Source organism: Myotis myotis, unplaced genomic scaffold, assembly GCF_014108235.1.
Source record: "Myotis myotis isolate mMyoMyo1 unplaced genomic scaffold, mMyoMyo1.p scaffold_m19_p_2, whole genome shotgun sequence".
Lineage (NCBI taxonomy): Eukaryota > Metazoa > Chordata > Mammalia > Chiroptera > Vespertilionidae > Myotis > Myotis myotis.
Genome location: NW_023416324.1, coordinates 50,291,038 through 50,315,388, shown reverse-complemented (window position 1 = coordinate 50,315,388; position 24,351 = coordinate 50,291,038). Strand labels below are relative to the sequence as shown.

Sequence of the window (24,351 nt, the reverse complement as noted above, 5' to 3'; positions counted from 1 at the left end):
TAGCCAATGGGAAGGGTAGCGGTCGTATGCCAATTACCATATTTCTCTTTTATTAGATAGGATTTTTGGTGAATTTATGTGCATTTCTGTTGGAAGTGTACTTAGGAGTGGTATTTTGGGTTTGTATATATTCAAATATAATAAATTCTGGCAAATATTTTCCAAAACATATGTATCAGTTGACATTTCCACTAGCAGTGTGTAAGAATTCTAGTTTCTCCATACTCTCTCCAACACTTGGTATTGCCTGAATTTTTCATTTAATCATGCTGATGGATATGTATTGGTAAGTAACTCCAGCCAAAATGCAGTAAAACTACTGCAGCCTAGCTTTCCTATTGATTACAACTGAAAGCTCCGGACAAAATACAAAAAGCAAATACCTGGGGACTCTGAAGAGAATACAAAAACAGAAAGATTGGGGAGAATCAAAACTTGGGAGAAACGCCCCATGTTTTTCCTGTTTTCTCTTACAGCTTTGACCTGAGCCTTGGCACCTACTGAAACTGATGGCAGCCCAGGCAGAAAATCTGAGAACTAAAAAAAAACAACATATTTCTAGCCAGTTGAATGGTGGAAGGGGGCTTCTGTGAGCCAAAGTTTGTGGGAAATTCCTGGCTTTTTCTCCATCTTTTTCCCCTGTGGGCTTTTCCCTGGGAGTTAAGGCCTGGGATTGGACAGTTCCAACACCAAAAACCATCTTTCTAGCCTAGTAGTTAAGGCCTGGGCTTAGTCAGCTCCAATACTAAGAGAAACCCTATCTTTCTAGACAAGAGAAATGGGAAAGTAGGCCTCAGTGGTCTGAAGAGTATAGCGGTAATCCAAATTTTTTTTTTCCTCCCTTTTCTCACCTCTTTGTCAAGTGTGGACCTTAGTCAGCTGATCTCGTGCAATCTATCTATCTATCATCTATCTATCTATCTATCTATCTATCTGCCTATGTACACACATAGACACAGACAACAGTGTGATGACAGTCAGAGAGAAGTGGGGGGTCCGGGTTAGCTGGAGGTGGGCGAAGGTGGGGAGAATGAGAAGAGACTACTTGGGGCTATGGGCGCACAATGCAGTGTGCAGATGGCATTATTGAGCAGTACACATGAAAATCGGAATAGTTTTGCGAACCTATGTCACCCCAACAAATTCTATTAAAAAAATAAAAGATTTTTTAATTTTGGTAATATCCTTGTTCACAAATTAATGGTCCGTTTCCATGTGTACGCTGCTTATCTGTATTTATCTATCAAAAAACAATAATTTTCTAAACGACATGATGTGTGCATAATAGAACAACATTTTCAATCCTTTATTAAAGAAGGTGTTCCAAAAACTTGGGTAACACACTGTTCCTAACCCTTTGACAGTAGACTGAACAACCAGCCAGCTATTCCAAGACCCAAGCTGAATACAATCGCTTCTGCCTCGGCCTACGTGGCTCCGCCCATCTGAGCTACGCACGTACTTTCCTTTTGGGTTCTCCCGCCTGTAGGGGGCGCTCCAAGGCTTCGAGGGCCTAGAGGCCTCCCGCCTGGGGTGCCCCTGCGGCGCCTGTTAGTTTAGCTCGGGAGAATACATTTGCGTTATAACTCTTTTGGCCAGGAAAAAAAAATCGCACAGGCATCTTACTCTGGACAATAACGTTTAAACTCAATCCCGGCCGAGTGCCCACATCACCAGCCCCTGACGCAGCGGCGGCAAGGAGTCAGGCGGCACGAGGACAGCCCCGGAGTGCCGAAAGTCCCCAGCCCGCTTTCCTCCGGTGAAGACGTAGCTGCGGGTGGCTGTGCTGGTGGCGGCAGCGTCCAAGATGTCGACCAAGAATTTCCGAGTCAGTGACGGTGACTGGATTTGCCCTGACAAAAAGTGAGTCCAGCCAGGGCCCCGCCTTGGAGCGCGGTTGATCGGTGACGTCTTTCTCAGATCGGTTCGGCGTTTTCCCCTTTTACGATCCCCGTTGCCTTCAGCCGGGAGGAGGCGGCGACTCCGGGCTTCTGGGCGGGAAGGAGGCTCCCAGTCTCCTCACGAGGAGGGCTTTCGTGATCATCCCTCCAGCGTTTCCTCGCTCCTATGTCTCCAAGTCAGCCCCTCATTTTGGGGAGCGAGATTGGCCTCCCCGTTACCCCCACTCCCCGCTCCGCTCCGCCCCGCCCCGGCCCGGCCAGGTTTCAGCCGTCAGGACATCTTCCCCGGTGAGGCCCGCTTGGTATTGGGTCTCCCTCACGTGACTTTTCCCCGCAGAACTTTGTCTTGTTTGAGGAAAGCGTCTCGCTCTTTGGCTTCTCATAGTTCACCTTGTTGGATTTTTTTAAAAAAAATGCAAACGTTTCTTCGTAGTGTATATATAACCCACCCACCCACTCCCCCCAAAAAAACACATAACAACAGCAGCACTACCCTTCTTTGGGGTGGGAAATCCTGACTTTTTTCCCTTAATTTCCCCCACAAGAAGGAAACCTTTCGCCTCGTTCCAGCCAAGAGGCTGGAGGCCCGTGTTTCCGCCGCGGGGAAGGCCCGCCGCGGGGAAGCACGTGCGGTGACGGCTCTGCCTTTGACATTGTTGCCCAAGTCATTGTGCTCCGTCCGGCGGTGGTTTCCATCGCAGGGCCCTCCGATGGGTGGATCTGTTTGTAAATATGTGGAGATGGCCGTGGAAAGGAATGGTCAGGAGCATTGAGCGCACAACTCACGTCCACGTAAAAACCTGGGATCCCTGGCGCCGCCGGCAGAGCTGATGGTGGTAAAGAGGAAAGACTTGGAAGCAAACAGAGACCTGGGTGTAATGTCAGCCCTATTGCTTGTTAGCCACGTAACCTTGTTATTTAACGTTGCTTACAAGTAAAAACTGGGATAGAGTGGCTTCCGGAACCATCAATACATGAAATAAATAGCAGAGAGAGTGCGAGGAGAGCAGTGGCATGGAGCAAATGCTCACTGACAGCGATTGGCCCCCCCATGTCACTCAAGGAGATGCAGGCCTTATTTCCTCAGCGTTTGTTCTCTGCCCATACTTTCCGCAGGTTTAATGAGCCATTATGGTTTTTACATAACAAATTGGTGGCTCTCAATTGCATAATAGCCATAGCTATACTATTTATGGTGGCCAGGACCTATAAACGACCCAAAGGTTCATCTGTAACTGAAATACATATTGGTATATTTGCACAGTGGAGTATGATGCTGGGTAAGTAGAGGATGGATCTAAATTTACATGAAAAAAATCATCAATGAATCTCCAAGCAAAATGTTGAACAAATAGAATAAGGATGAAAAGGTATTTTTAAAAAGCCAATTGCATAAAAATTAAGGTAACCGGGAGGATTCCAGGTCTATTTGACAGTCTCGAAGGAGAACGAGAGTGATGTGTTAGGAATAGCATTGCTCCTAGAGGTGAGACTATTTGAAAACATTCCGATGGTATTCAACAACGTCTCTCTTGTGGTGTTGGTCGCTTGTAGAATAACGTGCTTTTGATAGCCTCATTAATGCAACACACCCAAGTATTTGAAGGAGGTCTCTCGGTTACAGACATGTGGGTAGAATATTATTTCTACATATAAATCCAGGAAACATTTTTCAGAATGTGTTTGGGTCAGAACAGATATTCTTGGGCGTTGGAGGGGACCAGAAAGTTATTTGGAATGCTTTGGTTTAGTGGTGATTCCATACTTCACATCTTTATTTTATTCCAGTATAATAACTAAAAAAAAAAAGTAAAGTTTTTTTAAATTTAAGTTTTACATGTTAGACCATTTAACATTCTGTTACTGATATGCACATGCACTATTCAGACCATGTTAGTGAGTCCAATATTTTTTTTGTTTTTATTTAAGTTTATAGACTATAAGCATAAAGTGATACTGTTAATCCATGTGTTGAGGTTATTGGTTATGATTATATTTTTTTTAAGTTAGCTTTCAGAGGTTTTGATAATCCAAAAAACTACATTTCCTTATAATTATTGAACCTATGTATAGTTTTTAGTCAGTAGAATCCATCTGTCTTCCTTTCCTTACTATCCCACCTCCTACTTGTAAAAAGAGTGTTTTATCAAGATCCATGAAGCCCTCTATGATTGATTTATTTTCTCCCCACTGGTCCACCCTTAGGATTTTGTATTTCTTATAATACTTAATACATTTGTGTGTATATCTTATTTTCTATACTGGGAATTACTTTGAAGTTTCTTGGAACTCCCAGGTGCCTTGTCAGTAATTGTAAGTGGAGTCATATCTTACCTCAGCTTTGCAAGGGGATTTTATTAAAATTACAGTTACAGTGCCCTAACAGTGTGGTTCAGTGGGTTGGTACTTCATCCCGTGCAGTTTGATTCCACGTCAGAACTCTGCCATACCTAGGTTTTAGGCCTGATCCTCAGGGTCGGGCATGTAGGGGAGGCAACTGATAGATGTTTCTCCCTCAAATCAGTGCTTCTTCCTCTGCCTCCTCCTCTCTTTTCCCCCTCCCCCTCTCATCCTCCCTCTCTAAAAATCAATTTTTAAAATTACAGTTATACACAACTTAACCAGAGGGATATGTTCAGAGAAATGTCATTAGGCCATTTTGTCATTGTGCAAATACAGAGTTCATGTACACAAACCTCGGTGGTGTAGCTTACTTACTACACAACTAGGCTGTAAGATACATAGCCCATTGCTCCTGGGCTGCAAGCCTACACATAGCTGTTACTGCACAAAACAACACAGGATTAAATCAACCAGTAACATAGTCATTTATTGTCATTATCAAGTATTATGTACTATACATAATTGTATGTGCTAAACTTTTATACTACTGGCAGCCTAGTAGGTTTGTTTATACCAGCATCACCACTTGCGTTGCAGTAAGAAGTTACTAGGCAATAGGAATTTTTCAACTCCATTATAATCTTATGGAACCACTGTTGTATATGCTGTTCATTGCTGACTAAAATGTTATTTGGCGCAAAACTGTAATGACATGCACTAATAGGACACTGAGTCATAGAGATCCTAAGTGACTTACCAGGATCACATAAGTAGAAAGTGAGATATTGAGTTTCTTATCCTGCACTTGTGACTTTAAATCGTACATTTTCCCACTAAATTGCGAGGTTTTTGATATTTGTTTTTTGTAGTTAATATTAACTACATGGCTTTAGAATGAACTTAGATGCCATTAGAATTTCTGGATCCAGGTATATCGTGAGGGAGGACACATTTGAAAGTTGTGAATATAGGATTTAAAAAATTATATTGGTTTAAAATTATCTAAATATTTTTCGCTTTATTTTCAGATGTGGAAATGTAAACTTTGCCAGAAGAACCAGCTGTAATAGATGTGGTCGGGGTAAGCATTAAGGAAGCTTCTATTAGGACAGTATATACGGATAAATTCATTATTTCCCCAGATTCATGTTGCATAATTTTTCTATTTTCAGAGAAAACAACTGAGGCTAAGATGATGAAAGCAGGGGGCACTGAAATAGGAAAGACACTTGCAGAAAAGAGCCGAGGTCTATTTAGTGCTAATGACTGGCAGTGTAAAACGTATGTGTTTATTATCATCCACTCTTCTTCCATAAAAATGTATCTCATTACTTGTTAATGTTACCAACTCTTATTAGTCACATTAGCAAGCCAAGGTCACCTTTAAATCAAAGATCTGTTTATTGTTATTCAGTCTGTATCTTATATATAAGTGTAAAGAACTATTAAGTTCTATTTTTTAATAGTAATATTAGTTGTTGCAAGGATGGGGTATGTATACCAATAAACATGCTTAAGGTGAGCTGACATCCCCAAAAAAGCCTACTATTACTGAAAAATCTCAAAAATAATTATTAATGTGAAATACACCATAAAAGTTATTTTACCTGTTTACAAAGTAATTTTAGAATCATGTGTGCCATAATAATTATTCCTAGTTAGATAGATTTCTTAATATTTTTGAGTTCTATATTGATTTTTCCAATTTCCATTTTTTTATGTTGTGCACATGAATCAAATATATAAAAGGATTTAATCAGAAGGGGGTCTTATAAATTTCTGATCCTATAGATATTAATTTGTGCTGAAGAATTTTCCAGCAACAGATTAAGACTGGGTTTGGAATTCAGTACTTGAACTGACTCCTCAAAAAGGAAAAAAATGACCCTTCTTTGAGGTGAATTCAGAGGCAGAAATTAGTAGAATCTTCGATCTCAAATGTTTTTCCCCTGAGGCATCAGAATCTCTATGAGTATGATTTGTCATTTCTTTTTCATAAAATGGGAAAGGCACCATACTATATTGCTTTTGCTTCTCTGCTTAGTTAGAACCCACATTCTCTCTTCAGAAAAAAAAGTACAATGGTACATTTTCCTTGTTTGCAATATTCTTAGTATATTATGGTAGTTATTTCATCCTGGTTTTTATTTTAAAATTCTAGAATGTTTAAAAATTTACTATTTTTCTTGTAGTTATCTACTAACTTGGTATTTTTAACTTCTAAAGTTGCAGTAATGTGAATTGGGCAAGAAGATCAGAGTGTAACATGTGTAATACTCCAAAGTATGCTAAGTTAGAAGAAAGAACAGGTAAGATAAAGGCACATTCTAACAATGATTTTTAAAGAACTAAAAGTTTAATTGACAGTTCTATCATCTGAAGAGCACAGTGATTGAGGATTCTTTCTGTTCTACTTTTATGGTTTTTTTCCCGTGATTTTTTTCCCTCATACTTATAAAAATCATCTTTTGTTTTTGAATTTTACAATTTACAAAGTACAGCATTAGGAAGCTGTAGCCTAACAATGACATTAGAATACTTTTAGAAATGCTCTATTCTCTTTTTCCCCACTGATCTAAATGTTTATTATCCTATATAATAAAAGGCTAATATGCAAATCGACCGAACAGTGGAACCACCAGTCACTGTGATGCACACTGACCACCAGGCGGCAGACACTCAACTTAGGAGTTGCCCCCTGGTGGTCAGTGCGCTCCCACAGGGAGAGTGCCACTCAGCCAGAAGCTGGGCTCACGCTGGCAAGCACAGTGGTGGTGATGGCAGGAGCCTCTCCCACCTCCGCAGCAGCGCTAAGGATATCAGTTGGACATCTCCCGAGGGCTCCCAGACTGCGAGGGGGCTCAGGCTGGGCTGAGGAGTACCCCCCCCCCCCCCGCATGAATTTCATGCACAGGGCCTCTAGTTAAGGATAACTGCAATAGAAACAATACACTGATTTTTGTTCTTTTGATTTCATTAGAATAAATTCTCAGAAGTTGGATTAATTAATTTGTTCAAAATATAGAATCACAGAATTTTCAAGTTAGTGCCTTAGTTCTTCCTTTGAAGTACATGTTATGTTCATCCCCTTTTCTCTGTTTATTTCACGGCCCTAACTTAGGCTTGATTTAAATGTGTGTTCAGTATCGTTCACTGCTTTACATTTTATTATGAGACAAATTTGAAAATACTTTTATATTAACACCTACAGAGGTTCTTGGTTGCTTGTGTCACTTAACTATTTTAGCCCTGGCCTATGTCGTTCAGTGGGTGAAGCATTGGCATGAGCACTAAAGGGTTTAGGGTTTGATTCCCAGTCATGGGTGCATACCTGGGTTGCAGGTTCTATCACCAGCTCTGGCCTGGCACGTGACGGGGGCAGGGACGCCACCAGTCAATGTGTCTCTCTTACGTTGTTGTTCTCTTTCTCCCCCTCCTTCCCCTCCACTCTAAAAGTCAATGGAAAAAATATCCTTGGGTGAGGATTAACAAAAAAGCACCTATATTTTAAAGCCTTCTTTAAAAAGCTCAAATTTTTTAAATGGCACTAGAATTATGTTGTTTTCTATATCCACTCATTGATTAAATAACTCATTGGCCATTGTGCAAGATGTTGGGGATACTTGGGTAAGCAAAATAGACATCTAGAGACAAAAATTAATGAAGTCTTTTTAAGAAAGCAGTGTGTTTGATAAAGCATTGTTTAAGCTAAAAAGAAAAAGAATTACCTAAGTAACAAGTTGAAGATGATTGGAAGCAAGGGTAAACAGCTTGTGTAAAGGACCTGAGACTTGAAAGAATGTATCACACTGGATGTAACTAGATTGTTACTCTTGACTTGATACCTTTGAAGTTTAGATTTTTACTGTGAGTCATCTCTTAGTTAGCTCCAGAAAACACTAAAGAGAAAGAAACACTTTTAAAAGTCAAAAGCCATTTAAATCATGGTGTAAGGAGTTTATTTCATTCTAAATATAATGGGAAATATCTGAAAGATTTTTGACAAGAAAGCAACACCTCAATTTTTAAAAAATATTGCTGATTTGTAGAAAAATAATTTGAGGGAGGGTGGCAAGAACAGAAACAAGAAGACCAATTTTTACAATATAATCTGACAAACTTCAAACCAATGGAAAGAAGGAAACACACATATAGGCCATGCTAACTCACCTTTTTTCAATGAAAATGATGTGTTCAAGTTTTTTCATGATAGAGAGCTGTGTTTCCATGTATCCATCCCTTCATAAAGGTGGATTTGTTGTATTGGTTCATACAACATTCTATATAATAAAAGCATAGTGCAAATTGTCCCCTTGACCAGGAGTTTGTCCGGGAGTTCGGCCAGAGGTGGGGCCGGCCAGGGAGAAGGGATGGAGGCCCTGGCTGGCAGCTGGGGTGGCAGCAGGCTACTGGAAGGAAGGGAGGGAGTACCCAGCTGGCAGCCGCTAGGGCAGTGATGGTGAACCTTTTGATCTTGGCATGTCAGCATTTTGAAAAACCCTAACTTAACTCTGATGCCGTGTCACATATAGAAATTTTTTGGTATTTGCAACCATAGTAAAACAAAGACTTACATTTTTGATATTTATTTTATGTATTTAAATGCCATTTAACAAAGAAAAATCAACCAAAAAAATGAGTTCGTGTGTCACCTCTGACACGCGTGTCATAGGTTCACCATCACTGCACTAGGGGCTCTACCAGTGCATGAATTTCATGCACTGGGCCTCTAGTACCTTGTCAGCAGATTATTTAGGTTGTTTTTCTGTGGCCTGTATGAGATAACATGAAAATAGCTTTGTATTTGCTATGATAATCATATTAAAGTAATTTCTACTTACATATATATGCAAAATTACCTATGTGAATTACAGTTCACTTTCTAAATTTTGTCTATAATGTATTCTTTAGCTCTCCATTTTTGCCATATCATTTTTCAACTATAAATTACTAAATGATGGAAATACCATGAATTTTTTTTTACCTACTTCTAAGTATTTTGAAGTTTAGATTTTTACTGTGAGTCATCTCTTAGAATTTGTTATTTATCAAACTACTCTTACTTTAATCTTGGGATATACTGATACAATGTTAACTAAATTTAGAGACAAAGAATATTGTTGAATTATAACTTTTCATTATTTTTGTAATCCAGAAAAAACAGTGAGTATGAGTGGTTCTCTTGAGGTGAACATAACCCACTTGTGCTTAGTTCTGTCTTTTTATGATGTTCTGAAAAACTACAGCCAAAATGTTAAGGAAAAGTTAATGGTATTTGACACACTTGTTATTCATGTTATATGGACAAAAAGAAAAGGAACTTCTTAAATTTTTCCATTGGAGTGCATATTGTCTCTGAAACAAGGTAGGAAGAGGAGGAAAAGGATGATATGCAAGTATTTCAAAGATAAACATTGATACATTGCAGTTTTTACTGGTACAACGTATAATGAAGAAAAGAAAGAATGTTATATTAAAGGAGACAATATTTATTATGCTCCTCTATTAAAACAAAACTGTTCCACTATTCGTGGCTGTTAATGAAATGATAATAGGATAATGATCATTCTTTTAATGCCCATGTTTGATAAATTTAAAGTCACAAATCCCAAATTAAAAGTATTTGTTTGCAAGTTTAATGTTTTTCTGGTTCGTGAAGTCCTTAAATCTGGAAATCACTGCCCTCATGTGCTCATATTGCTCTGGAATGTTAGGGTAGATTGTTAACTATTGACTTGATTCCTCAATTATTTTTCAGTGGGAGATTTACTCAAACTGTCTCTCATCTCACTTTCTGTAAAACTAACTCACTTTCTCAGTTCAATCTCTGTGAAATGTATGTGAAAGACTTAGTCTGTGGGGGTCGGGGTCGGGAGTGACAGTCTACTTGTAGGTGTTAATTGTGACATCAAAGAATAATGGTTTGCTGATCTTGATTACTTTTTAATAGAATATTTTCAGTTTAAAAGTTAATTGGCTGCTTCAGAGACCCCTCCGTCACTTTTACCTCTGTATTAAAAACAATTTCATTAATGCTTTGCGGTCCAATTTTATTTTTGGAATTCAAACAGTCTGGTCCAAATTAATTGACGGGATTGAATGTTGAACCGGTTTGTGGTGTCGACCTCAGCCTCGACTTTGGACCTGCTCCTAGCACCTGGTCTGTTGAACCAGCCTCCACGTTGGACCGAAAAGGGTTAAAAGCAATTTGGATCTCCATTATCATTTTGCCTGGTGTAATTTGTAATTTTAGCCCAGCAAAATTTCAATATATCAAGACTGCAGACTATCTGCAGTTGGTAAACAGTGAAATTTGATTCTTGGTTCTTGTTTAGGCCAATTCACCTGAAAAATTATGATAAACTACAGAGAAAAGTCCTTTTTACTTTTTAAACTTAGTTATACCAGAGGTTTGAGGAGATGTTTTTCACCCATATATTCCCATGAATGCTCTACCTCTTTGATGCAGTGGTTCTCAACCTTCCTAATGCCGCGGCCCTTTAATACAGTTCCTCATGTTGTGGTGACCCCCAACCATAAAATTATTTTCGTTGCTACTTCATAACTGTAATTTTGCTACTGTTATAAATCATAATGTAAATATCTGATATGCAGGATGTATTTTCATTGTTACAAATTGAACATAATTAAAGCATAGTGATTAATCACAAAAACAATATGTAATTATATATGTGTTTTCTGATGGTCTTAGGCAACCCCCAAAGGGGTCGCGACCCACAGGTTGAGAACCGCTGGATTAAGGACACTTTGAAATTGATAAGAGCTGGAAGTATAGTGACAGGACTTTCTAACCTTTTAACCTTTAAGTATCTCACATTGAGACTTTTCTCTCTAGTGTTTTTTTTTTGTTTCTTTGTTTTTTAAATAATGCTTTTTAAAATACTAGTAATTATTATATGCACAGGCAAATCTCAGGGCAAGATTTTTCTTTTTTCTGTTGCTTGGAGATGATTTTGAGGAGTTTTTTTTGTTTTGCTATTTTAATGAATTGTCAGAGGATAACAATTTATGCCCTTCTTATTTTAGGATATGGTGGTGGTTTTAATGAAAGAGAAAATGTTGAATATATAGAAAGAGAAGAATCTGATGGCGAATATGATGAGGTAATAAGCTATGCATTAGTGTGCAGGTTGAATACAAATTAGAAAAACATGTTAGAAAGTATCTTAAGTGCAAAGGAAAGTATAAATGTATCTTATTTTTGTAAGTACACTTTGAATCTTACAAAAACATATTTTAGGAAATCATAATTGACTTTATATAATTGGCATAATGGACTTAAAATACATATTAATTTAAATGTATGCAGATTTTTTTAGAAAAAAAGTATTAGTACATTTTTAGCTGACAGAAATTTTATGAAACTTTTTCTCTAGTTTGGACGTAAAAAGAAAAAATACAGAGGGAAGGCAGTTGGTCCAGCATCTATTTTAAAGGAAGTTGAAGATAAAGAATCTGAGGGAGAAGAAGAGGATGAGGATGAAGATCTTTCTAAATATAAATTGGATGAGGTAAATGATTTTTTTCCCCTTTGTATTATTTCAGTTATGACATAACATATGAATGTTTTTGATGACCTTTGGCCCGTGGTGAAGATACGTTCTGGCTGTGTACTCATTTGTTCTCACCAAGGTTTTGAGCTTTCACTCTGCCAAGCACTATTCTGGCTCTGGAAATACAATAATGACTGAGACAGAAACACTCTTCTTTTAATGGAACTTAAGCAAATAAAGGTTCCCTGAATAGGAAACAAGCCGGCAACGTTTTAAAAAAATCAACATAGGCTAGTGTGACTAGAGCAAAGGGAAGAATGTGGGAGGGCAGCGAGCACATGAGGTCTGGTGTTTGTTCTGTGGGCCTGAGTGTAAAGTTTTATGGTTGGATGTATAGGTCTAGATTAAGATCATAAGAGGCCCTTGAATACAACTAAACAAATCAAAATTTTTAAGAGACAAATAAGGTATCTGACTTGTATTTCAGAGTGATGAGTGTCAATATGCACAGGCGACCATTGAACAACACGGGTTTGAATGGTGCAAGTCTACTTATACACAGATTTATTTTTCAATGCATATTATAATGTATTGTCTTTTTCTTGTGATGTTCTTAACATTTTTTCTCTAGCTTTATTGTAAGAATACAGTATATAATACATATATCATAAAATGTGTTAATTGTTAACCAACAGTTTGTGTTTTCTGCAAGGCTGTTGATCAATAGGCTAATACTTAGGTTTTAGGGGAGTCAAAAATCATGCGCGGGAGGTTGATGCCCCTAACCTCTGCATTGTTCAAGGGTCAACTTGAACATTGAGATAATTGGGGAGGCAGAATGGATTTTCTGAGTTAGATCACATAAAAAGTTACTGTAATATCAGTAGAGAAAAGAATGAAGTAGTAAGGGATATGGATTCAATGACTTTAATGGGAGTAAAATTGAAAATTGTTGACAGCTCTTTGGTACTACTTTATGACAGAAAAAGAGGAAATAAGTACTACTAGGTTTACTTCTTTGAAATATTTGAGATAATTGTTAAGTCTGCTTAGCTTGAGAGTGAATTTGCTGAGATATTAATGATGTTATTTAAATCCATATGGAGATGCCCAGTACCTAGAACTGTTCATTATTCCTATTACATAGCATTAATATCTAAATGTTGAGTATAATTGACTCTGAATTTTTGTTAGGATGAGGATGAAGATGATGCTGATCTCTCAAAATATAATCTTGATGCCAGTGAAGAAGAAGATAGTAATAAAAAGAAATCTAATAGACGAAGTCGCTCAAAGTCTCGATCTTCACATTCACGATCTTCATCACGCTCATCCTCCCCCTCAAGTTCAAGGTCTAGGTCCAGGTAAACGGGTACAGGTCAAGGGTAACACCAGTCAAAATGTCAGTATCTAACTTCTTTATTTATAAATTTTGTTTTTATTGACTGAATAAGCTTTCCTTTTATTTTAGAGATTCCATTCAAGTCATCTTTTAAAAGATAAATTTTTTCTTAGTGCCTTGAAGTTACTGTCCAGTATTTTCAGAAATGCAGATTTTAATATGAAACTTCCTCAGTCCATTTATCTCCCGACCTTTTATTAAAATAGACTTTAAAGATCTAATTAAATCATTACATAAAGTGTATTATCTACCTGTACAGTTTACATTTAGAAATTTTTAAGTAAAGTGAATATTTGTTTTCACTAGTAAAGGCTAATATAGAAATTTTCTAGGCCTTAAGTTTTTGCTTGTTACATAGTGCTTAGATAATTTACTTTGTTATAGGTATTCTGAATAAAGGAGAAAATTCAGTCATATAAGTTTTATTGGCTTAATGCTTATAATTTTGAGATGTTCAGGAATAAATTAAAGGAGTCAATTGGTGGTGTACTTGAATATTATTTTGTTAGTAATGTAAAATTTTAGTAAATATTTCCTGATTGAGTAGTCAACAATAAAAATAAAATTTTATGTGAGAAAAATCAGTGCTTTGTATAAACTGTTTCCTTGAAGAATTCTTATTCACAGTTTAAGTTAATCAACATGCAGTGAATTTTTAATTTAGGAAAAATTATTAGCTAATTGAGTACTTAATTAGTTAAAGCTTAAAAGTGATTGATTCTAAAGATAATTTTAAGATGAAAATGTTACATTCTTTTGCTGCAGGCTATTTTAAGGAACAAATTAAAGGTGTAAGATTACTACTGAATTTTACTTCTGTTGTGACTTCTGAAATTTAAATGGACCATATCTCCCCTGTGTCATTTTTCAATTATATAATTACCTAAAACAATGACAGGGTTGTTAATGTATTTTCCCTTTAATTCTCTAACATTTGAGCAGGAAGAAAAATAGGGTTAAACAAACATACACATGTCAACATTTAAAGCTTCATACTAAATAGTGAATGAGGAAATGGAAGGGATTTTATAAGGAAAATTAATAGATATTTCAGAGAAGTTAATTAAATGTAAACTGCAACATTCAAATCCTTGGATATGTTAAGTCCTGTTAAGTTACTTTTAAATATTGTAAATGTAAAGTATTCAGTGTTAATAAAGTGATAATACTGAATGTTTTAATTTGTACAATCTTGAGTAATATTTAGAGTAATTTTGTCAAACTTGATAAGTGATGGTTGATTATTTTTTAAAAATTACCTATATCTTTAAGTTTTTGCATAAATATCAAAACAAAAAGTTACTTGAAAATATTATGTTATGAAAACATATATCAAAATAGTTGTCCTTTTACATGAAAATGAATTCTAATACATATCTTTCTTTCAGTGTTCATATCACAAAGTTCAATTAAGTGGTCCTGGAAAAAAAAATCCTTCCATGTTGTTCCAGGTCCCGTTCAAGAAGTTCTTCCAGTTCGCAGTCAAGATCTCGTTCCAGTTCCAGAGAACATTCGAGATCTCGTGGGTCGAAATCAAGGTGAATGAGGTAGCATCTCTCTGTAAAGCAGAGAGAAAAAAGTATTTAAAGGCCGCAGAAAGTGTTGCTGCTTCCCCCCCCCCCCCCCTTATTTTGCTTCTATCGTCAATTTTATTTTAGCATTAGAAAACTAATGCACTTGCCTTGGCTTAATTTTCTCACCATGAGATGTTTCCATTGCCTGCAGTGTGCCAAGACATTCCCATGATTGAATTCAGGTTATTTTGCATTGTGCAAGATTTGTTATTTGTGCTAAAATGTGATGAAGTAGGAAGACAGAGCCAGGTCTTATTACCAAATATCTCATACATTAGTTATGTTTGCAGTAGTAGTTCAAATAAAATTAGAGATATGCAAATAAAAAGGAAATGTTTATTCTTTTGTTTTTGTTTTTTGTTAATCCTCACTGGAGGATATTTTCACCTTTGATTTTTAGAGATTGGAAGGGAGGGAGAAGGGGGAAGGAGAGAGAGACACACACACACACACACACACACACACACACGTTGCTTCCCACATTCACCCTGATGGGGGCAGGAACCTGCAGCCCAGGTATGTGCCCTTGACCAGACTCAAACCTGTGACCCTTCTAGTACACAGGCTGACGCTCTAAAGATACACTGGCCAGGGCTTTTTTCTCATTTTTAAAAGGAAAAAAAAGAAGTTCGCCTCAAAACAGATTTTGTTTTAAAAGGCAATTGTTTCAATATTTATAGAAATGATTTTGTTATTTATATCAGATAAAGTTTCCGGGGGGAGGGTCTTATACATATTTTCATTTCTCTGTAATATTACATAGACTATTATAAACAGTGTGTGAGAACAGACACTCCTCTTAAATTCCACAAACTAAGTCAAGAAGTTGGTTGGTTAGTCTAAGTAGAGTGTGGTCTTAAGTAATATTATTGTTAACTCTAAGTTGCATTTAGTTATACAGTTTCTAAAAAAGCACATGAGACACCAGTTTTTCTAAACATTTTCAAAATATACTGTCTCTCTTTTTAAGTTAATTTATTGATCTAGTAAAGGCATCTAACATGAATAAGGAAAACACAAAAAATTCTACTTGTGTGGAACTTTAGACTGAAGTTTAGTGGTAGCTCCTTTGGTAAAAATAATGGCTTAATAGCTTATTAGAGCCAAGTCTATATAGCATTAGAGGGCAACAACAGTTTAACAACGTTAAGAAGAAAAGAATGATATGCACATTTGTTTAAGCCAATAGAAAATAGAGAGCAAATGAGTTTATTGTTGTTACTGTGGTGGTGATGTGTATTTATCATTGTTACAGTCTTTTGAGTGCTTCTTAGATGAAGATAAGTCCTAGTTCCCTTTGGGAAGCACTGTAATAAGGTTTACAGAACAGCCTTTATATTCTTTCCAAACATTTTTTCATTGCTTATAACTTTCCAAAGAATTCTCCTTTTGGGCTTTCTAAGTTTATTTTAAGCCCAAAGGTGAATTTTTTGGGAAGTTTGAGCTAAATTACTTCAACCAAAATGTAAATGAAGAAAAAATTGCATTTAAACATTTGCATGGTTACCACTACCTAAAACATGTGAATGTCAACACTTCATACTTCATGAATAGTGGGCTTTCATAAAAATAAATATTGCTGATATAAATAAAGTTTTAAAGTTACTCATTTTTTTTTCTTTGAATATTTAGCAGTTTAATAGTTGCTGTTTTTCTCATTTCTGTCCCCTATCCCTGCTTTTCTTATAGCAACTTAACTAATAAGTTTTATAATTCCACAAGGAATTGTTATGTTTACTTTTCTCAGGAGGTTGTGTATATATGATACATATTTTTCTCCAAATGGAAGGATGTATTTTCTAGACAAAAATGTGTAAATGCACAGTTTACCTGTTGGTTTTGCTATTTATGTATACTTTAAAATGAAAGCCTTAAGTTTTAAAAAAGTAATTTAAAAATTCTACTTTAATATATTGGGCTGGTTGTTAAGTAAACACTTACCTTACAATTTTAAAAAGAGATGAGATTAAAGTAAATGTATTTAAATAGAATTGTTTTTATGGTTGAACCAGAAGTCTTCTGTTGAGTAAGCAGTAAGTATTCTTCTCATAAAATTTTCAGTTATAAATCCTTTTTGTTTTTGGAGCTGTTAACTAAATATCTGCCTCATTTCTTCTTTTAATGAAATGTTTGATTTGTTTCTCAATCAATGAAGATCCAGCTCCAGATCCCACAGGGGCTCTTCTTCCCCACGAAAAAGATCTTATTCAAGTTCATCATCTTCTCCTGAGAGGAACAGGAAGAGAAGTCGTTCTAGATCTTCATCTGGTGATCGCAAAAAAAGACGAACAAGATCACGGTCACCCGAAAGGTTTGGGTTTCTGTAGAAATAAGAATGGGTGTTCTTAAGTGTGTTTAATAGATTAAACTTCTAGTCAAGGATCAGATTTTTATAATCTCCTTTAGTCCAACTTTAAATTATACTTTTCAACTTTAAACTTCAAAAAACATCAATTACTTTGTTTATCCTTTGTGCTTTGATCGGATTGTTTAGAAAAGTTGTAGATCAAGCCGCTCTTCTATCTGTTCATTTTATTACTTAAATACTTATTTTCATATATAATTATAGCCAACTCTCGGTTATTTCTATCTTTTAAGATTTAATTCAAAAGCTGTGTATTGAAGTTATTTGGAAGTTGATTTCTATATGTATTTAGTTGATATTATAAATTTTATATTAATATTAGAAATTAATATTCTAGGGCATCTAGTAAAAATAATTATTCTAGATCATTGAAAATCTGTCCTCATTTAAATATGTGTAAATGCATTTTCACAGCAAATTAATTGTTTCATACCCTTTATAAGGAAATTGTTCTTGTAGCTAATACATTTTTCATCTTGCAGTACAAACCCCGTTGTTTTTTTCTTCTTTTTGAGAAAGACCTTTACTTGATTATGTTATCTATGTGGACATTTTTTAGTTTGGAGAGCATGTCATCTGTCAGCCTTTCCTACAACAGACTAATTAATTAATTAATTTTCCTCTTGATTCTCAACGTCTAATTATGCAGTCAGTTTAATGGCTTCCTTTGTATCCTTGGCAAAATTTTTCTTATCCTTTCAGCTTGTGAAAGTAATGATTAGGTAAAATCTGATTATTGCTGGGTTTAGTGGTAGGATGCCTCATGATTCCTATTTGCACAGAATGATTAGTTTTGCTTCACATTTTGAAGTTTAGATATTAAGGTTACACACAACTAGTCTTCTTTCTCTGCATTTGGTTTGATTTTGTTTTTTTGTAAGAAAATAACTCCATACTTGAGTGAAATTCATTCTGTTGATTTCTTACTACTTCTGCAAATTTTTATTTTAGCCACATATAATCCCCCTAGTTTGTTGTCATCTAAACTTAATGAACATGTTCTCTATTCCATAAGCCAGGTGATTGGTGAAAACACTAAACAACCCTGAGCCCAGGGCCAACCCCTCGGAACACCACTACTTTACCCAGGTTGATATATTGACTTATTCATATTAGCTGCATGAATATAACCATTTAACTAATTGTACAATCATCTTGTGAGACCTAGATTTCCAAAATGTAATTATTTATGAATATATATTCTTATATACAGTCAGAAGCCTTGCTGTATCTGTTTTACATATAGACTTACCACACTATCTACAATGTTATCACAGAGATTGTTTTAGTAACTCTTCCATTAACAAGTTTATATGGCTTTGTTGTATATTATCTGTAATTTACCTATTTTTGCAAGGCTTTTCTTCCTTAAATAATTGAGAGGTGGCTATATCTTGAAATGAGAGATTTTTTTAATTATAGAGGATTTTAAATTATACTATTACTGGGCTCACATCCAAGGTCTAAACACTAATTTTATGTGTATAAGTTTATATCTTAGATTTTAATTGTTATTTTTTTCTAGTATAATTAGGTTTGATTTTTGTATATTCTCAAAGTCTTATGAATGAATGATGATATCCAACTCCAGCTTATTAAGACTACCTGCTTTCTCTATTATGTCTTACAGGCACCACAGGTCATCTTCTGGATCATCCCATTCTGGTTCCCGTTCAAGTTCAAAAAAGAAATAATGTATTAAAATTTACATCTTAAAAAAAAAATCCAGTACAGTGCATGAAGCATATTTTTTAAGAAGTTGGTGTCTTACTTGGTCAAAAGTGCTAAGTCTCCTAGTAGAGGTGCATGCCTTTCATTGCTTTTCAGAACAATACAGCTGTGTTTATTTGTGAAATTAAAAGTAAATAGTATTTTAAGCCATAATGTCCCAAAATAGATGCTCTATTTATCGTTCTTTATTTACAGTCATTTTTTTTAAAAAACCATCTCATCTATAACGAAGTACTTTGCTTCTTTTGGTTTTTTGTTTTTGTTTACTTTGTTTCCTAATTTGAACTCTTGTTTTCCTCATTTCCAAATAGGAATTGTTTAGTGACTTATGGTTACCTTAGGCTTGCCTGAACTTTGGGCATGGAGGCAAGACTGTGGTGAAGTAGTTGGAAACAGTCTGTTTATGTTAATCTGAGAAAAGGAGTCAGCCTCTGTATGTTAACCTATGTCAAAGTGATTCTTCTCAGAAAAAGTTAAACTAGTTGTAAAACAGCCAACTAGAAACTTTATTCTTAAATTCCCTGTGCTAAGGGTGCCTTAGAATTATTCTGTCTTTTATTCAGTTTTGCTTTTTGCACCACATTTAATGCAGAAAAATCTTGTGAATTGTAGAAGGAGAAAGGTGTTCCATATTTCTCACTCTGACACATCATTTGAGCAAGAATATCTAACAGTTCATTTCTAATCTGCTGATACGGTTGTCTGATGAGGAAAACATCTTATGTTCAAAATGTTTATCTTACTATTTTAAGAAGCTTTGTGTGATGTCTTTTAAAAATCCATTATCACACATGATAGGGTAGACAAAGCTAAATTATAGTTAATGAAGAAAGCTTCTGAAGTATAGTTCTCTTTGGGTGAAAGACCAACAGAGACATTGTTAATTTAAGCAAACCTTTGCTGTGAGATGTTTAACTTTAAACACTTAATAAAATTTTTTTTTAGTAATAAATGAATATTTATTTCTGCACAACACAAGCAGAAATAATTGTTCCTGTTCACTTCAAATTACTTATGGCTTAAAATACTTTCAGAGTTTGTTTTATTTCTCAAAATTAAAATCTGGTCACAAGCTTTATTATGTCTTTTGGTTTAAAAACAAAAGGTTTCTCTTAACAGTATCTTCAGTGACAATGCAAGGTAAGTATGTTAAGGAAGATCAGCAGTTGTGCTTGAGGACTTTTTGTCATGGGGATCAATACCCATTATTCTTGTTCTGTTTCTTGGGGGTTTTTTTGAACTGTAATGTCTTCTGCAATTAAAAACTAAAATGCTTTAAGGCATTTTGTAGACAGACCAAACAAAATTATATTTGTTTCTTTATTTTAAAATGAGTGGTTTTTCTCTTCACTTGATCTAAAGATGAAATCAAAATATCTTATGTAGAAATATTTTGATAATATTTTTACAATGAACTTGCCCCTTGTTTTTTTTGTCTTAATTTTCTTTCCTACATTTACTGTAGTTTGCACAAGAACTTTTCTCTCTTGTAATTGTGCCTCAGACTTCTTGAAAGTCCACCTCCTAAAATGCCCAGGTGATCTTTTAGATTTTACATGTTACTATTGGTTTATTCTTGTGCTTTCTGTATTTAAACTTTGGCTGTACTAAATAAATGCAAGATTATAAATTTAGCTAATAGTTGTTTACAGACAATTCAGATGATTATGATTTCATTTGGTTTAACTAAACTGTAGTAGTCCATAAGGAAATGATGCTGTAGACAAATGTAAATAAAGCTTGTGAGTCAAGCATCAAGTGGTGTTTGTTAGAAATAAATTAGAAATTTTAAATGCTGATTTAATGTTCATTTTTAAAGCTATTTGCAGCCTTGTTTGTTACTTCTCATTTTAAACTCTTTATATTCACTTACTGCTGCAGCCTTTTGCATCAAGGGTTCAAGGATCTGGAGAAGGGGCTACAACATAAACGGATACACTAGACAAGAAATATAAATTTAGAAGGCATGGGGGAAAGCCAGGCAGAGAACTCCTCCTCTAGTGGAGTGGCTCTCTGAATCTCCGGACTCACGGCTTTTTATTTACTAGAATATATATATACATTTGCCCTTTAGCAAAGCAAACAGACATTTCATTGGTAAGGTTTGATAAACAGTTAAAAATTAACAGGTTAGGAGATCGCCTTCAGCCATTTGGCCAGCAGCAGGGTAATATAATGCTGACTGTTTTTTTTCAGCCCTGCTGAATATCAAAGTCCATCAGCCTTCTGAGGACTTCTTGCATTTATGACCTGCTGGTCTTAGCCTCCAGCAACTTACCCTGTATATAACGTCATCTTATTTTCATATAGGAGTGCTTGGTTTAAAACATTATAAAGCATCACTATCACCTTGGGTACTCAAAAATCAGAGAGAATCACTGATCAGCTGTATCCTGCATGCCCTACACTGGTGATCAAGCCCACAACCCAGGCATATGGCCTGATTGGGATCAGAACCCATGACCTCCTGGCTCCTAGATCAATGCTCAACAACTGAGCCATGCTGTTCAGGCTCTGAATTACTCTTAAAACTCACTTTATTGCACTCAATAACTGTTCTTTGTAACTGCTAAGTTATCTTAAGTTTCTATTTGCAGTCCTTTCACCAAGTTCAGAGTAAGCCCTAAATGTAAGATCATCTCTAGGCACATTTATCAAGATAAAACAATTCTTGTCTCAAAAAAGCTTCCTGTCTCATCTCTTCTTGCTATGTGGCATTCATAGCCTGCCTTATAGATGTTGGTAAGAAGATAGGTAATTAAAAGTCATTTAAGGTATGTAATAAGTGGTTTACAGGTATTATTTAATTTTCTCTGTCACCCTTACATAATATGTCCCATTTAACATAAAGGAGGATTACACAGCTTAAGGAAATGAAAAACTTTCCAAGGGAGCCACAGGTGTGGCTGAATGAGGATTAACCCCCAAATCTGATGGCAAAATTCAGTATTACCTATGATAACCAAATAAGCTTTTTGAGAAGATAACATTAAGCCAAAATGGTCAGATGTTTTTTAATCCAGTGATTTTTATAAGAAGGTGATCATCTCAGTCATGTATGGGAAGATAAGTAGACATGTTCAGTTTGTGGAATACCTTAAATTTACAGAAAAGTTGTGAAGATTATAGAGAGAGTTTCCATAAACTCCCCATCCAGTTTCTACCATCATTAAGATATTACCACATATTTTTGTCAAAACTAAGAAAGCAGCATTGGTATATTGCAGTTCAGATTTGATTTGAATTTTAACATTTTTCCATTACTTTGTTCTTAGATCCAATCCAGGTACCACATTTACCTCTCTGGTCTGACATTTTTTCTTTGCTTTTGATGACTGACTATTTTAAGGAATATTGGCCGGGTATCCTGTAAATGTCCTCTTATTTTAAGTTTGTCTATATTTTTCCTTGTTATTAGACTGGGGGTATGGGTTTTTGGAATATGAATACCATAGAGGAAAAATGCCTTACCACATCATACCAGGGTTACATGGTATCCATATGACATCACTGGAGGTGCTAACCTTCATCATTTGGTTAAGGTAGGAATTGCTCTAATACACTATTGTAGTTAGTTTCTTTCCTCTTAGCCTACTCCCATTTTTTGGTAGCAAATCATTAAGTGTAGCCCACCGTCAGCGTAGGCATGGGAGTGGCAGTATTAAATGCCATCTGTGGGGGAAGGCTTTCTCTTCATAATTTGGATTCTTCTGTAAGAAAGTTTTGTCTACTACTTTATATCAGCATGGACTCATGCATATTTATTTATTTTAGACTTTAGGTCATAGTTCAGTGCAGTGTTTAGTTTATGGTTCAAATTGTTCCATCTTTAGCCATTGGGAATTTTTTCAGGTTGGCTCCTGTGTCTTTGACATGCCTCCATACTCCAATAGAACAGAAAGTAAATGATGGAGAGAAGGAAGAAGTGTTAGAGAGGTTCCTCGAATACTTAATGGAAGGGGATCTAGCAATGTGGTGGCAGTGGCATCAACCTTAAATAGGGGTCTGACAGTTAACTAGAGTAACAGGAGGAATGGATCCATGTAGTAGGAGAGCTAAGTTTGTAGTCACTGAGAGTGACCAGTAAACACGTTATGATTTTTTCCCCAGCCACACTGTAGCACATGGGTGCTTACCCAGGATATGGGATGTTGTAGCATTATACACAGAAACAGAAGATTAACATGTAATAAGTAATAGTTCCTAAATGTCTATCAAAATAAAAGGTACTAGCATAAGAAAAATATAATAACCAGGTAAATTCATAAAAACTTTAATGAATTATTAAAATACATCTAAGAAGAAGATTATGAAGATAGTTATATAGCATTACTCAAGTAAAAGACCTGGATTTAAAGCTAAAAATGTATAAGACAACCCCTTTCCTATTATTTCAGTCCAGTGGGAGAACATTCCATAGAATTTTTCATGGTAGGGAAAAAAAAACGTAAAATGGGAAGAATCAGTTTTGCCCAAATGAAACTTTACAGATTAATAAGGTGAGCTAATTTGTGAAGGTTCAAGATTTGATCACATCTTAGGGGACCAAAAATAACTGGCTATGGGAAACCTTGGAAAATGAGAGGAATTTGTAATAATGCTGTCTGAATTAAACTACCACATTGAACACTGATTGAAACTGATGAGGTAGAGACCTTTACAGTATCTCCAAAATGAAACATCTGTAACCTAGTGGAGTCATCACAAAGACTGAGTACCTCCAACCTGAATGTAACGAAGTACTAGTAATGTTTACTTTAATGGGTGTGATCCAGTTTTGAATTGGCAGTGATAATTGATTTCTATATTTTTTCCCCTAGAGTTAAAGTGCCTGCTTTGAATTTTTCATGGTAGCTCTATGACCCTGCCGTGTTCTTTATGTTTGGCACATAAGTATATAACAAATATTGGCTGTTATTTTTACCCTCTACTCATGTCTTCAGATATTTCATACAATACTAATACTCAAATTTTATTTCCTGCTTATTCCTTTCTACAGCACCAAATCTGTATCTCTACCCACTGTGTATCTGTCTCCCTTTAAATAAATGTCAGTTTCACCATATCTAAATTCCCCCAGTATCCACCAAAACCAGTATTATATTTCATATCAATAAACAGCATTATCAGTAACTTGGGAATTTTTGTTTTGTTTTCTTTCCTCTTTGTCTTTCTAATTAAATTGGGGTGATATTGGTCAATAGGAAGGAATCCTTAGATTTCTCTTTTGCTTCCCTATTCTAAACCAAATCTGATTTACTTAGAATTAATAGTTCTACCTCAAAGCCTCAAACCCACACTGCCCCATTACTACTGCCACTACTTTGGTTTGTAAGCTAAGATATTATGTTGCCTCCTAAATGGTCATCTGGCCTCCAGTTCTGTCTGGCAAATAGAAGGTTTTCCATTCTATTTGCTGAATTAATTTGTTTCACCAAACAGTGATACCAAAGTGGTCTTTTTAACTATCAATTTTGTTTATGTCATTTCTTTCAGTGTCTTTCCATGGCTTTCAGGATTA

General features: G+C 35.6%; 1 protein-coding gene across 3 annotated transcripts; it reads left to right on the top strand.

The window, feature by feature from the left end:
- Positions 1–1,639: 1,639 nt before the first annotated feature.
- ZRANB2 (zinc finger RANBP2-type containing 2) lies at positions 1,640–23,963 on the top strand. 3 transcript variants are annotated; one of them, XR_004973885.1, is made up of 11 exons: positions 1,645–1,863; positions 5,273–5,325; positions 5,417–5,525; positions 6,471–6,553; positions 11,292–11,368; positions 11,642–11,776; positions 12,953–13,122; positions 14,612–14,698; positions 16,890–17,045; positions 18,119–18,188; positions 18,730–23,963. XR_004973885.1 is itself a non-coding variant. In XM_036348028.1 (11 exons), exons 1-10 carry the CDS (start codon positions 1,808–1,810, stop codon positions 18,146–18,148), a joined length of 960 nt encoding a protein of 319 aa, XP_036203921.1. In that variant the 5' UTR covers positions 1,649–1,807; the 3' UTR covers positions 18,149–18,188; positions 18,730–23,963. The 3 variants fall into 3 exon arrangements, 2 of the variants coding, with proteins under 2 accessions (XP_036203920.1, XP_036203921.1); XM_036348028.1 differs by having other exon boundaries at positions 1,649–1,863; positions 18,115–18,188; XM_036348027.1 differs by lacking the exon at positions 18,119–18,188 and having other exon boundaries at positions 1,640–1,863.
- The last annotated feature ends 388 nt before the right edge of the window (positions 23,964–24,351 follow it).